This window comes from Vanacampus margaritifer, chromosome 9 (assembly GCF_051991255.1).
Source record: "Vanacampus margaritifer isolate UIUO_Vmar chromosome 9, RoL_Vmar_1.0, whole genome shotgun sequence".
Taxonomy (NCBI): Eukaryota; Metazoa; Chordata; class Actinopteri; order Syngnathiformes; family Syngnathidae; genus Vanacampus; species Vanacampus margaritifer.
In genome coordinates, this window is record NC_135440.1 from 6,093,414 (window position 1) to 6,107,498 (window position 14,085).

Here is a 14,085-nt window from a genome sequence, read left to right on the forward strand (position 1 = left end):
GGTGTCATGACTGAAAATGTGCTATCCGATGAATAATTACAAGTTGGGTGGCTATGTTACAAACTAAAGAAGGATATTGGTCTTTTCTTACTTGTTGACTCAACTTTCTGTGCTGTTCCTCTTGCTTCATGTGGGATTGCTTTTGTTTTATTACCAACTCTTAACATGGGACTAAACTAATTAAATATAAGAAACAGTATGATTAAAGTACGCTTATTGTTTACCAAAAGTTTAGTTAAATATGTTTCAACTGAGCAGCTCTGTAAAAGCACATTTTCTGCGGTATTTAACAACTAAATCTTTGACTCAAGGGTGTGCACAGTCTACAGTACAAATATGATGTGTATCAGCTCAATCAAAGAAATGGCAACCATTTATGTTAGGGAGTACTAGTGTCAAAGTATAAAGCGTTATTTACCTGTATGGGACCTCATATGAGTGCGCAGGTGGCTGGGCTGACTGAAACTCTTCCCACACTCGTGGCAGAAATGTTGTCCCTGCCGCATGAGAGACCTCAGCATCCCTGAAACAGACACATAAAAGTAATTTGTGGGACTAGCATGAATCACATAACATATCAATAGTTTATTTTACCGTCCCATTAGACAGATATCCCAAAATAATAATGGTCAATTTTTAACAGTCATAGAGATATTAAAATAACAATGTTTATTGATCTACGATACCGCTACTACTGCAAAGCATAATCCTGGATTTTGTTTTTTGGATACTGTATACCAGGGTTCCCAACTAAACCGGCAAGAGGTCCAGTAACTCCATCAGCCTAGTAGACCAGGGTCCGAACATGCAACAACATTCAGACGATAATTAATTTTTCTGTTCTTTTATTAAATTGCAAACATGCTGTTACATTGACAATAATACAACTTGTTAAACTTACTCTCTTTCATTCATTTCAGTGTAAATATATTTGAATGTAAATCACAGTGTAACAAAAATGTATTGCGCATTAATTAACTCCTATTCTTATATTTGTATACTGCCTAGAAGTGCAATACGTGTGCTCTTGCACAAACCTTAACATTGTGATTGAGTATTTCACTTAAAGTGCAACAGGTGACATTAATGTGCCTCAAAAAGCATTTCACTTATCTAGTGCAAATCTGAACTTTTTACCACAACAGTGGATTGCAAATTATTCATGTTTAACATTCAATAAAATAAAATAAAATAAATGTATTATTACCATTCAAAAAATAACTTTGGCAAGTGCAACTGCTTTCTGAACATAAGAGTCACATAAACTGCAAAACACGCTTATTTAGCTCAGTGTGAGAAATTTGCATGAGCACTGGCAGCACAAATACTTTCACCAGCTAAATGAGAAGGCCATATATCTTTTAAAACAGAAATGGCATCATATGCACAGTACATGTACAAAAAAGTCACCTGAAAACAACCCAGGAACATTTTTGAAGTATCACGTCTGGTTGATAGTGCTCATGCTTCAACGTTATTTATGAATATTATTTAATCAATAATCATTTCTGTGGAGAAAAGACATGGGCATCCTCAACAGTTCATTCCAGGGTTATAATAGTTTTGATTTTTTTAATAGTTTGTTTTTGTTTCATTTAGATTTTTTTTAAATTCAGTTAGTTTTAATTATTTTTCTAGGGCAGGATTCTTAGTTTTAGTAATAGAGCTTTTTTTAGGCACAGTGACCACTAGATGTCGCTATAGCATAGAATGCAGCCAAAGCGCATGCAGTAGAGGCACACACACTACGGTGACTCAAAAAGGTGGTTTAAATTGAATTGTTAGTTCACCATTAGATGGTACTAAATATTACACACTGGGGCTTTAATATATGGAGTATTTGTCTAGTGCAAGATAAACAATAAACAAGTATTGCAAGAAATAAGAAAATAAACTACAATTATCAAATGACTGCTAGCCTTTCTTCTTCTGAAATAAATAATTAAAATAAAATTTAAAATGAAGCCCGAAAGCTCATCTACGATATAAATTTTAGCTAATTATAGGTATTTCATAAAGTTTTATTAGATGTAGTTAACGTTAGTTTATATTGTTTTTAAAGCACTTTAATTTTTATTTTACTTTGTTAACAAAAATGTTATTTCAATTTTATTACGCTGTAAAAAACAATCGTTCAGCCATTATGTTATTGTAACTTAAGTGCATATGTTTTCACACATCAACACGTGTTTTCAATTGTTAATGTATGTTCAAAGGTGAATAACTCTTTCAGGTGAGTTGTTCAAACAAAACAGTCAAATTTGAATATGTGACTTAATGTGCTAAGTTTAAAGTAGAAGCCTGATCTTGGAACGACAAAGCTGCAAATATAGTGCCTGCAAGTTACATTTGTTATATGGGCTATAGTGGAGTCAAGGTAAAAGTAAATAAATCATTTTATAAACACTCCATCATCCTACAAGTTTTAAAAAAAAAAAAAAGGCTATTGAGGAACCTTAACCTGAATAAAAGTGGTGTCTTGGCGGAAGAACACACCAGATCAGTCTGCTATCTGCCGCTTATTGCTGGTGAAACAGTCACCTGTGTTAACATTCTGCCATTCTGTTATGTTGGAACAATTTATAATTATAACTTATGGACGATGTACAACTTTGTTTGCCTCATTTGATTAAACATACATCGGTGTATGCAAAGAACTTTTTACAGTGTATTTGCCATTTTGATATTTTTCGGTAACTACAATAACCTAGGTTCAATTCCAAAATCGTGTTGTGTTTGAGGCCAAATAAAGTCAGAGAGGTCAGTAGTGTGCACACCCTGAAAAGGTGCACATTCGCACAGAAGCATGGCTGCAGTGGTGGAGGTAGGCAGCATGAGTAGTGGACAAGTGCAGGCATCATTAGTATGTCTAATGTGTCATTATGAGCGGCTAGCTCCAGGGGCTGGACTGCTGCTGTCACACAGCATCATCTCACAGGCTGACAGCCAGACACACACACCGCATAAATTACAGGCAATTAAAACGCCCCGGCTGTGATGTGCCCGCTCCGCTGCCCGTGTGTCACATGTCAGGTGTGTGTGCCTGCCTGCCTGCCTGCCTGCATGTGTATATGTTTAAAGAATTGTATATTGCTCCAGCTCAGGTCAGTAAAGGCTCGGGCCGGGGCACACGCTGACCACCTTAGTAAAAAATGAGGATAACAATTGTCACTTAGTGAATATCAATTGCTTCCAAAGCCATCAGATCAGTTCCGTAATATGACAAGGCTTGGGTATATAGATTGAGTTGATGTATTTTCCTACATGATCTATCTTATACTGCCACTATTACTATTCAATGAAAAACAGATTCTACAAATTCCTTTTATCATCCCATGCCTCTCCATAACTGTGTGATGACCTATTTGCTGAATCAGAATAATTATTTATTGCTTTTGTTACTTGTTGCACAGCTTGGGAAATAACTGCTTGTTAACACTGTATGAAGAGACCCATAACTGGATCATGGTTATGCAACCCAAACTCAACTTTTTGGGGAGAAAGGTGGTTACGCTACAGCAGGAGTCTGCAACCTGCGGCTAGGGAGCCACATGTGTCTCTTTAGTCTCTCCTGTGGCTCCCTGTGGACATCTAAAAAAATTAGTAGAAATAATTATTTTTTTTACTTTTTTTTTGATCAAATATTCTTTAAATGAATTAATGATTAAATAAATAATAATAATAAAATATTCAAACGATGTCAGAGTCCAAATTTTTAGACTTGTCCTTAATATATATATATTTTATATATATATCTAAAAATGTCTAGAAGTGACCATAAAATCTACAAAAAGTAAGAGGAAAATTCCCATAAAATGACCATGAAATTGCAAAAAATGTCAGAGAATTTCATATACAGTAAAAGGCAAAAAAGAAAATGTTTAAAAAGCAACCATAAAATTTTCCAAAACAAAAGAAATCCAGAAAATTACCATAACATGTCCACAAAATTACCAGAAATGTCAGAAAATTTATAGCAAAAAAGGCACAAAAATAGACTTGAAATGTCCATAAAAGAAGAAGAGAGGCAGAAAATGGCCAAAAAACGTCAGAAAGTTGACAGGAAGGCAGAAAAGTCTAAAAATGTATGAAAACAAATCATGAAAAATTATATCACACACACACAAACGGAAGACGGAAGTTAATCTCAAAGTATTCGTATAGCTGCTTTTTTTAACGTTTTTATTACATCGATAAAATATTATTTAAATGAATTAATGATTACATAAAAAATTATAATTATATAGCAATGTTCGAGTCCAAGTTTTTAAATTGTCAGAAAAAGAGAGATGAAAGTAGATGATTTAAAAAAAAACAACAACCTAAAAATGTCTAGAAGTGACCATAAAATCTACAAAAAAAGGAAAAGCTGAAAATGTCCATAAAATGTCCATGAAATTGCAAAAAATAAAATAAAATGTCAGAGAATTGAATATGAAAGACATACAAGAAAATGTTCAAAAAGGTAACCATAAAATTTCCCAAAAGAAAAGAACAAATCGTGAAAATTACCTTAAAATGTCCACAAAATTGCCCCAAAAGTCAGAAAGTTGACAGAAAGGCAGAAAACTAAGTAGTATGAAAAAATTATAACACGTACACACAAAATAAAAAAAACGGAAGCCGAAGGGTAGAAGAAAATACATCTCAAAGTATTGGATGCTGCATATTTTTGCATTATGGTGCAGCTCTAATTAGCTCTTGGGCCCCCTCAGTACATTTGACAACCATAACACACAGATTTTTGGTTATTTATTTGGCTTAAAATGGCTCTTTTGACAGTAAAGGTTGCTGACCCCTGCGTTACAGTCACACAAGGCCCAAGAAGAAAGCTGCTGTAACCATGTCCTCTTCCCATTTGTTATGAGTATTTCTGCATGTTTACATGTGAGAAGCCGGACAAGAAAGTAAGGGCAGGGTGGGGGAGTAGAGGTGACGGAGAGCATCTCTGGCACCCCGACTGCTGGCTGGCCTCTGGTTACTTCACTTGGACGATGAGCTGCCAGCCCTTCTCATTGATGCATTAATGAAAGACAAGACAAGAGCTGGATGGAAAACGCAGGCAGCCGAACACACACATACAATGCGGAGGAAAAGAGAGAAAGACTTGCTGCTCAAAAAAGGTCACTTTATAGCATGTGACTCAAAGGGCTAAGGCGGATGGTGACGATATGCGCCTGGACGGGTGACAGTGATGTCATGCGTCTGCTCTAGGGCTGTTGTCTTTGACCCCTAGCTCCACACAGCCCCACTTGACCTTAGAGACACAGCTGAAAATGGGAAAATAATGTTGATGTTCGGTAATGACCATTTCCAAAGCAGCTGGTGGGGTAATTATTCTGTCTCATCTTTCTCTCTCTCTCTCTCTTTGCCTCTTCTGTTTTGCTCGTGCCCTGTTTTGCCTCCCCCATTTGCATCTGTGTGAGTCTCTCATCAGGCAGAGCCGTGACCTAAACAGTTTGTGACAGCTTTCTGGGAGAGTAGAGCTGGACACGCAGGCATGCCTCACAGACCTGAGCGCACCAGAGGTTCTCTCACGTCTTTCACAGACAAAATAGAACATTTTTTTAAAAGAATGCAAAACAACAAAATACACAGCTATTTCGAAGCGCGCATGCTGCCCCAGATGCAGCCTTTTATCATACCTCACAAACATGCACACATGTTAACGTGATCATTTTAAGACATCGTTTGGCAAAACTTTGTCAAGAATATCCGTTAATGCACCACGTGTGGTGACACTTTGATAGTGGTTCCGATATTGTCTAGTAGCTAAACATGAATATTTACCTCTTAGTAGAAACAGCTCTTTGTTAGATTTATTTAGTAGGGGTGTGTCAAAAAAAAACAATTCTAATAATTCTAATTTAGTATGATTCAAAACCAATTTCAAATGTCCCAAAATGTATTTTATTCAAGTTGCTCTTGGTTGTGTGTGCCTTTATTGGGAGCGCTGTTCATGTTGTACAGGATTTGGCCACTTAGGGGTAGTGTGGTTCCGTGCATTGTCATACACTGTTAAGTTGTAGCCACATTAGTAGAAGGAAAAAGTTACGATCAAGTTCAAGCCCTCAATAGAACCACTGTCGAGTCTAAATCCAATTCAAACATAATGACCAGTCATGCACGCTAAAAAGAGAATTGTTGACCAACTTAATTGAATTGCTTCAAATGGTAGCACATAATTGAATTAAGTTAATCCAAAATTAATAAATTGAACTCAATTAATTAAACTTAATATATTAACTTGGATTAACTTAATTCAATTGTGTGTTACCACTTGAAGCAATTCAATTACTGGGTGCGTAAGTTGGTCAACAGTTTTCTTTCTAGAGTGTAGAAAATATATATATATTTTATAGCGCTTAACCCTATAAAGCCAAAACATATCATATTAAATACAAGCGATTTGAGCCCTCGATTTTATGAGTATAATATTTTTTTTCCCATTAAAACATTGACGTATATGATCTGACACATGTATTGCACGGATAATTCATTAGAGAGCAGTATCAGGCTTTTCCATTGACCTTGGAAGATCGCCCCAATTGAGAAAGGAGAGACACCTATACTTATTAATAGTGGGAAATGTTCTTTCTGATTTTTGGAAATAATAATATGTTTGAAATGCCTGTTTAGCGTTTAGTATTATATTTGTATTATTATGTAGTAAAAAAAAAAGAAGAAAGAAAAATAGTTACTTACCAGATGGATCCAAAAGTGAATTGGTGGCACCCCAGCGGTGGTACAGCGCAGCCACTTCATGGGGACTGTAGTTTTTGAGGAAGCTGAGGATGTGATTTGGCATTTCCGGGATCTCTGAGGTTTGCTCCTGTTTCACATTCCCATGAACCTCTGAGGGCAGGAAGGATGATAAAGAAGTTTGATGTATGCCTCCATATGTCTGCATCGCTCCGTAGTGCCCCGTTGCCGAGCCTCGCTTGACGCTACTCGGCCTCGCAGCATTCGTTGGTCGCTGGCCGAGGGAGTTGGTGAGCGGTTGATGAGAGGAGCCTCGAGCTCGGTTGTACTCCGCTTGGCTACCGTACTTGCTCGAAAGCATGAAGCCGAGTCCCTCCTGAGGCATCATGTAACATTCTGGCCTTTTGCTAGCTGTAGCAGAGTTGAGGCTTGGGGCTGTGGAACGGGAGAGGGTGCTGGTGATCTTCTCATTAGAGTTGGAGGATGGCAGCAAGCTCCTCCGAGAGGAAATATCCACTTTGGGTCTGGAGCGCGCTGGGTGACTGTGAGCGACTCTCGCACCATGCGATCCTGAAGTGGATGTGGAGGGTCTCGATAGTAAAGATGAAGAGTGAAGGGGTGATGACGATGCTTTGTTCTTTTTAAGTACTTGGTTGGCCTGGGATGGGGGACGCGTGCGTTGGCCACGCACAACTGTTGGCAGCGGTGGACATTCGTTACCCTCCAAGAGTGGTGGGGGGCCAGTGCGTCGCCTGGAGGACAAATCGCGTGGCCCTTTGGTGTTGTTTCTCAGAGCCCATTTAGGCACCAGATTGGAGCTACTACTGGTCATGCGGTGAGCCACAGTTTGATGCATCCACAGGACCTCAGGATAGAGGGTAGAATGGGAGCAGAAGGAACACTTGTGCTTCGGGAGGATTTTCCTATCGAGGGTTATGGGGGCTTGGCCCCTGTGACCCTCAGCCCTCATACATAAATCCACAGGGGTACAAACATTCTCGCAGGGAGAAGAGCAAGTTGAAAGAGGAGCAGGAGGGGATGGAATATTTTCCAGACCTTGCAGAAGGGCCTTCTTCAATTTGGGGGTGACTCGAGGAACAGGGCTGGTTCTGTCTTCGGAGGCAGCTGGATGCTGGACACGGACATGAGCCAGGTACGTATGTGACTCAGTGGTAACAAAGTCACACATGCTGCAGATATAAGGCTTTTCATCTGCAACAGAGAAATGTCAAATCAGAGGTTAGTCATAAAAAAAAAAACATAAGACTTTGCTTTCAAATGTTTTAAGTAAAACAGAAAATTGTCAAATATTTCACTAACTTCTCATTACCACAATAACTTTTTTTTAAGCATTGGTACACACTTGAAACATCTAAATTCTATAAATAATAATTCAAATATTATTTTTAAAGATAACATTGGTACTGAAGTAAATTTAGACTGTTCAGGTGTGTTCTAACATTGAGTAAATAGACAACAGTAATATAGTGTTGTGTGCAGTTTTAAAATGTGTCCACTTGATGGCGATAACGCACTCTTTCTAAGAAAACACTGGATGTATAGTGGAAATTAACTCTCCAATACAGTAATTTTATTTAGCATGTCACAAAACCAAAACAATAAAAAATAACTTTTAAAAGCTAAAACACAGATACACATACACACACACATCTAGTAATTAAGACATTACACTGTATTGTCGCAGCTACAGACACACACAGGGTCACAAAACCCAATACAAGTACTCTCAGTACCATTTTCCTCTACCCTTTCTCTTGCACACGAGTAACATAACATCGGTTTTTGATTTGGCTACTTTTTGGAATAATGACCAACAAACACAATTCACACACTGCCAAAGTAAAACGCTACATTGAATTGGAAGTTTAGCAGTCTGCTGATTACATGGACATGAATTGTTTATCAGGGCAGCTTTGATTTTTTTCCCCCATATCATTTTACGTCACTGAAACCCAAATTAACAAATATAATCTTTTATTTTAACCACAAAAAGTAATTTAAGAAAAAAACAATGATTAATAAAAAAATATATATTAATAATAATAATCCAATATTGACTTGATTTGCCATCACTGCTAGTGATATTACACAGCATCCTGAAAAGAGGAGTGTTTTCTGTTTCATGGTCCCCTGTCATGTAGATAAGTAAATTATCTATACCGTACCATGATGTAATGTATTTCTACACCACGGTAAACTACATTTGTATGCTACATTAAAAATATTTTTCCATTCTTGGGTCCCCTTTTAATGATTGAAAAACACACTTATATTTTGCAACCATTCACAAGAATATACATTTCAATATTTCAATCTTATCATTTTAGGATGAATACTCCAAAGTACATACAATAGACATTGAAGTAAAAGTAGTTTTTATAATCTGATGCTTACTGGGTGTTGCTAAAGAAACTAAATCAGCGGCCATGATAGTTAAACAAAGCATAAAGAGATAAACCCAACCCCATAAAAATCCTACTAACACACAGGAGGATAAGGGGGTGGGGTGGGGTGGGGGGGATGTTTCCTGAGACAGGAAGACCTGAAAAAGCTCACAACTCAATCATGCCTGAAGAGATGTTTCTGCTATTTTTGATCATCACTCTGAGCAGGGAGGACTAGGACCAATCACTGCTAATGTCAATACCTCTTTACAGTTGCAGGCATTACAGCAAATGCATCCTTGCTATTTATTATGTTTTAAAAAGTTTAATGAGACTGCCCGCTCATATGCTGTGTACACAGAAAACATTTCATCAACATGATTAGTAGTAGAATTCGTAGAAGTACCTGCTCTTGCAAAGGATAGATTAGATAGATAGACCATTTTTTGCTTTGCAGTACAGTTTATACACTTTTTGGTTATTGATGTGACAAAAAATGATTAAAAAAAAAAAGAAGAACATTCCCACACTGCAATGTCAATAAAATGCACATAATTTCTTTACTGTTTAACTGCAAATATCACATCACAGTGATACAGAGCAGTTTATTTATTTATTTGTATTTTTTTTTTTTTTCAGAGCAGTATTTAGAGCAAACCAACAGAGCCTCTGTAGTTTTGGTATTTGGCCACATGGTGTCATCTGTTCCCACGCCACACAACCTGAAGAGCTGAGGGGGCAAAAAATCTCAAAGCCCTTTTCATGAACAGACATTTACTACCCGTTAGTGGAGTCATGAGACTGTAGTGGGTGGTTTGAAATGGGCCACAGTCATTTAATTCCAGCGTCTGCTTATGATGCTATGCCAGAAAATTAAGTTAACATATTGAGAAAAGTAGAGTGGCTGTTATAGTACTGTCATAAATGCAGGCAATAATAACCCTATATAGCCAATATTACAACATGTTATAACAATTATAATGTGATTAAGCACACACATTTATTTTGTATTCATTTTTTTTTTTTTTTTATCAGGGATGGGTAATTTAAATGCTGGAGGGGGGCACATTTTTTCATCAGTGCTATAGGGGGCCACATATAGGACCATAGACCAGTTCCTATGACGAAAAATACAATTTTAAACATGGACAAAATATGTGCATACATGCAATATATAGTGCATATATGCGCTGTTGATATATTTATATGGATTTTTATGGATAGTCATTACTAACCTGGAAACTCTCCTGAGTTAGCAGTGCCCATCTCAGATGCCTGGTCTCTAAAAGTGGAGGCCGGTGGAGAATCTCCATACCCCGGGGTAAAGGGTCGGTTTGGGGAGCCGGATTCTGGGTCACTGGTGCAGCTCCACAGGTCTTTACTTGCGCTTTTTTCCTTGTCGCCCATTGATGTCCTGCCCCCATCCTTTCTATGGACTCGCTGGTGGACAATCATCTGGTGGCGACTGCGGAACACCTTCCCGCATTCAAAGCACTCAACGGATTTAGAGGGACCTTGAGACTGGGATGGCCGTTTCCGTTCCTGGCGAGACGATGGTCGGTACTCGGAATCGCTGAGGCTTTCTGGTGTGTGGTCTCCAGAAGAAGCTTGGGTTGCCAAACCAGAGCTGCTGCGGCGACCTGTGCTGCGTTTTTCTTGATCTTGAATGTCATAACTGCGGTTCTCTTTCTCATAAACTACAGCAACTGTAGCAATGTGTTCCTCTTCAATACTTCCTCCGTCACTGGAAGCCTTGCTGTTGTCTACTGGTTCTACAACTTTTCCTTTTGTAGCTAAATGCCATGCCTGGTAGCTGCAAAGTGGATCAAGCTCTGGGATTCTTTGACCCAATATCATATCACGTTCATCCTCCTTAGCCTTTGCCGCAACAGGATGAAGGCCTAAATAGTCAAGTAAACGTTTCTTTGTGGCTGGTGAATCATCGTCATCACTGGGTTGTGACTGGTTCTGAGATATTTTTCCATAACTGAGACTGTGGACTTTATCATGAGCCCTTAGGCTCTCTTTGCTAAGAAACAAGTTCCCACATTTAGAACACATTTGGTAAACAGACGCAACAGAGCTAACAATTTCAGGATCCTGTGCTACATCATTGATAGTGGCAGGATGTTCAGCAGAATCCGATTTTGCACGAGACCGTGATCTGGTGTTGTGTGTTTTCATGTGAGATTTAAGAAACCAAGCTTCGCGGAAGCGTCTTCCACATATTTGACAGCAATGGTCCAGGATGCCAGCATGTTTCTTCATGTGTGACTTTAAAAACCAGGCTTGGGTGAAGACCTGGCCGCAGGTTTCACATGGAAAGGTCCCATCACCCTGGGATTCAAGTGTTTCAGCCACAGCTTCCTCCTTAACACTTATCTGCTCGCCTGTGTCTACAGTGATGTGGACCTTCTCAATGTGGCTCAGGAGCTGGTCCTCCCGCTGGGCCTCATAGCCACAAAGACGGCAGCAGTAAGGCAGCTGATCACTCGCAGGTTTCTCTCTTTTCAAGCTCCTCACAGTTACTTTCCTGCGACTATCTTCTGCGCTCTCTCTACTGATCATCCGATTACAAGCTGAGCTGCTTTTGGTTGGACTCGTACCTCCATCAAGACCCTCTGAAACAGTCATCTCCTCTTCCTCTGCGCCCCCCTCTTCGTCCTCATTGGAGTGGTGGCTAGAGAGTGTGCCCAGTTTGTGGCTGCGTATATGAACTTTGAGGTTGCCCTTCTGAGAGGCCCTGTGGTCACAGTAGGGGCATTTATAAGGGCGGGCACCAGTATGCCGTCTCATATGCTGTGACAAAGAGCTCAGGAAAGGGAAGCTGCGGCCGCAAACATTGCAGACGTAAGATCCCGGGATTTTGTCATCCTCACTCTCAATATCGTGCTTGGAGTTGACCTTGTTGGGAGTCAACTTTGCCCTCTGATTTCTCGCCTGAGTATCCATCATCCTGGGATTCATCATGGGATTTAATCTACCCTGTTTACTTGGCCTCTTTCAAGCAAAAAGGAAAAAAGATCAATCTACTGCTATCTGTTGTTGCACATCTAGAGATGTCAAGTAGGTCTTTGTTAGTTAATTAAAATGTTATCTGCCTGCAGTCATCCAGAGATGAAGCTGCTATCACAGCAACTCATTTAACACTGTCCGGTTACAGGAAACAATGCCAGTTTGCCATCTTCATCCATCGCTGTCAGTAAAGTTATTATGTGCTATCAATACCATTATATAAAGAAAACAGTTTTACGCCTAAAAATGTAAGCATTATGAAATCCAAATATATTGAAAAAATCGTATGTTTATCTCTGGAAAAAGAAATGCTTCAAATGTTTTTTAATTCTTCATCTCTCCAGGTACTATTTCAAAAAGTCCCAATATCATGTCCGTTCTTCATTAATTTGTTTGGCATCAGTCCTCCATCTTCATTCTTTACACATATCAGCAAACATCCACCTGAGAATGAAAGGAAAGTGGGATATTGAGGTGGAAGAAACGTGGTGCAGGAGGAGGAGATGGGGAAAGAGACAAAAAGAAAAGTCAACAGAGACATTCCCCAAGTATTACTGTACATTTGATCATTCACTTTATATAACATTTGTCTTTGTAGGGTCACCGGTAACTGGATTTTTCCAGCTGACTTCAGGAGAGAGGAGGGTGCACCCTAAACTGGTTACTTATAGTGAGTCCATTAATCAGAGGTGGGCAATTTACAAAATTTTGCTGATCCATCATTCGTCTGCGCCCTAGGCACCTGTCCGTCATTGTCAGTCTATTAGTTTTTCAAGCCAAAACAAACTGTCGTCAGTCCGTCATTTTATTTTAACAATGCTTCAATCATCACTTTGTCATCAGCTATTACGGTACCGACAGACAGAGGTGGGCATTTCATCAGTTCTCTGTCGTCTATCATCAATATAAGGGGCGTCCATCAGTGACAGACTGACAAACCTTCTGTCAGTGCTGACAGAATGCCCTTCTGCAATTATTCAATCAATTAATTAAACTAACTAGCTAGTCAAAAACTAGATCGGAGGCTATGAATGTTATAGATACAATATAAAACTGAAACAGGAAATATGTTCCAATTTTCTTTCTAATGAGTCATTGAGTTTTTTCAGTGTGTCAGATGAAAAGAAAAAAACAAAGAAAAAAACAACGTACACTCACTTCTTTAGGTACAAACTGAGCAGATTATTCATTCATTTATGCTAATCCCTTTCAATCTAACTAATCCAAGATGACTGCGCAAAAGGCAGAGGACACCTTGGATTGATTGCCAGTCAATTACAGGACACATACTGTGTTGACAAATAACCATTCATAAAGATACGTCACCACTTTTAGAGGATTCAATTAACCTAACATCCATTTTTTTCAATGTGAGAGGAAGCCCCAGTCTGTTAACTCCATGTAGGTAAAAGTAGAAATTTGAACCCAGAATCTATTGACTGTGAGGATGACCTGCTGACCACATACACAGTAAATGCACAGTTGTACTTTACTTGGTATCCACTGAGTGTGTACGAAGTGTGTCGTTGTCCATCCCTTTTAAATGTATTTACGCAGAACATCTATCTGCATGATTGTGCAATGATTTGTGCAGGCTTGGGGGGGCTCTGAAGCCACACCAGCTGAGTTGACACTTTACACAATCGTGGTGGGGGGAGGGGGGTTTTGTTGCGGTCACATCAGCAAGATCAGCAGGGCCACCATATTCCCTCCCCGTAATGGCCTCACAAACCCACCTCCACTCACATGACAAGGTTCTTAAGTACACAAAAGGAAGTATCGTTTCAGACAATTTGCCTTCTATCCTCAAACTGGAACTGGATGCTGTCACAGTGAGGGTCAAAATAAAAAATAAATAATTAGGATGGTATTTTGATACTGTGGACAAATGTGATGCCACAGTCTGTGTATTTATTTTAGGCATGGTCACTGAGCGAAATATTTTCATTATTTGCATAGTTGT

General features: G+C 39.0%; 1 protein-coding gene across 3 annotated transcripts in view; it reads right to left on the reverse strand.

Annotated features, from left to right (window-relative positions):
- Nucleotides 1-14,085, reverse strand: part of LOC144058062 (zinc finger protein 516-like) — a 56,372-nt gene that overhangs the window by 11,203 nt on the left and 31,084 nt on the right. For 2 of the 3 annotated variants that reach the window (XM_077576284.1, XM_077576285.1), the window contains exons 2-4: nucleotides 10,343-12,566; nucleotides 6,706-7,914; nucleotides 419-523 (exon numbers count right to left, since the gene is read on the reverse strand). In XM_077576284.1, the coding sequence (XP_077432410.1) occupies nucleotides 419-523; nucleotides 6,706-7,914; nucleotides 10,343-12,077 (3,049 nt within the window). In that variant the 5' untranslated portion in view covers nucleotides 12,078-12,566. Of the gene's footprint in view, nucleotides 1-418; nucleotides 524-5,924; nucleotides 6,016-6,705; nucleotides 7,915-10,342; nucleotides 12,567-14,085 lie in introns of those variants that run through there. The other variant, XM_077576286.1, reaches the window with a different exon arrangement.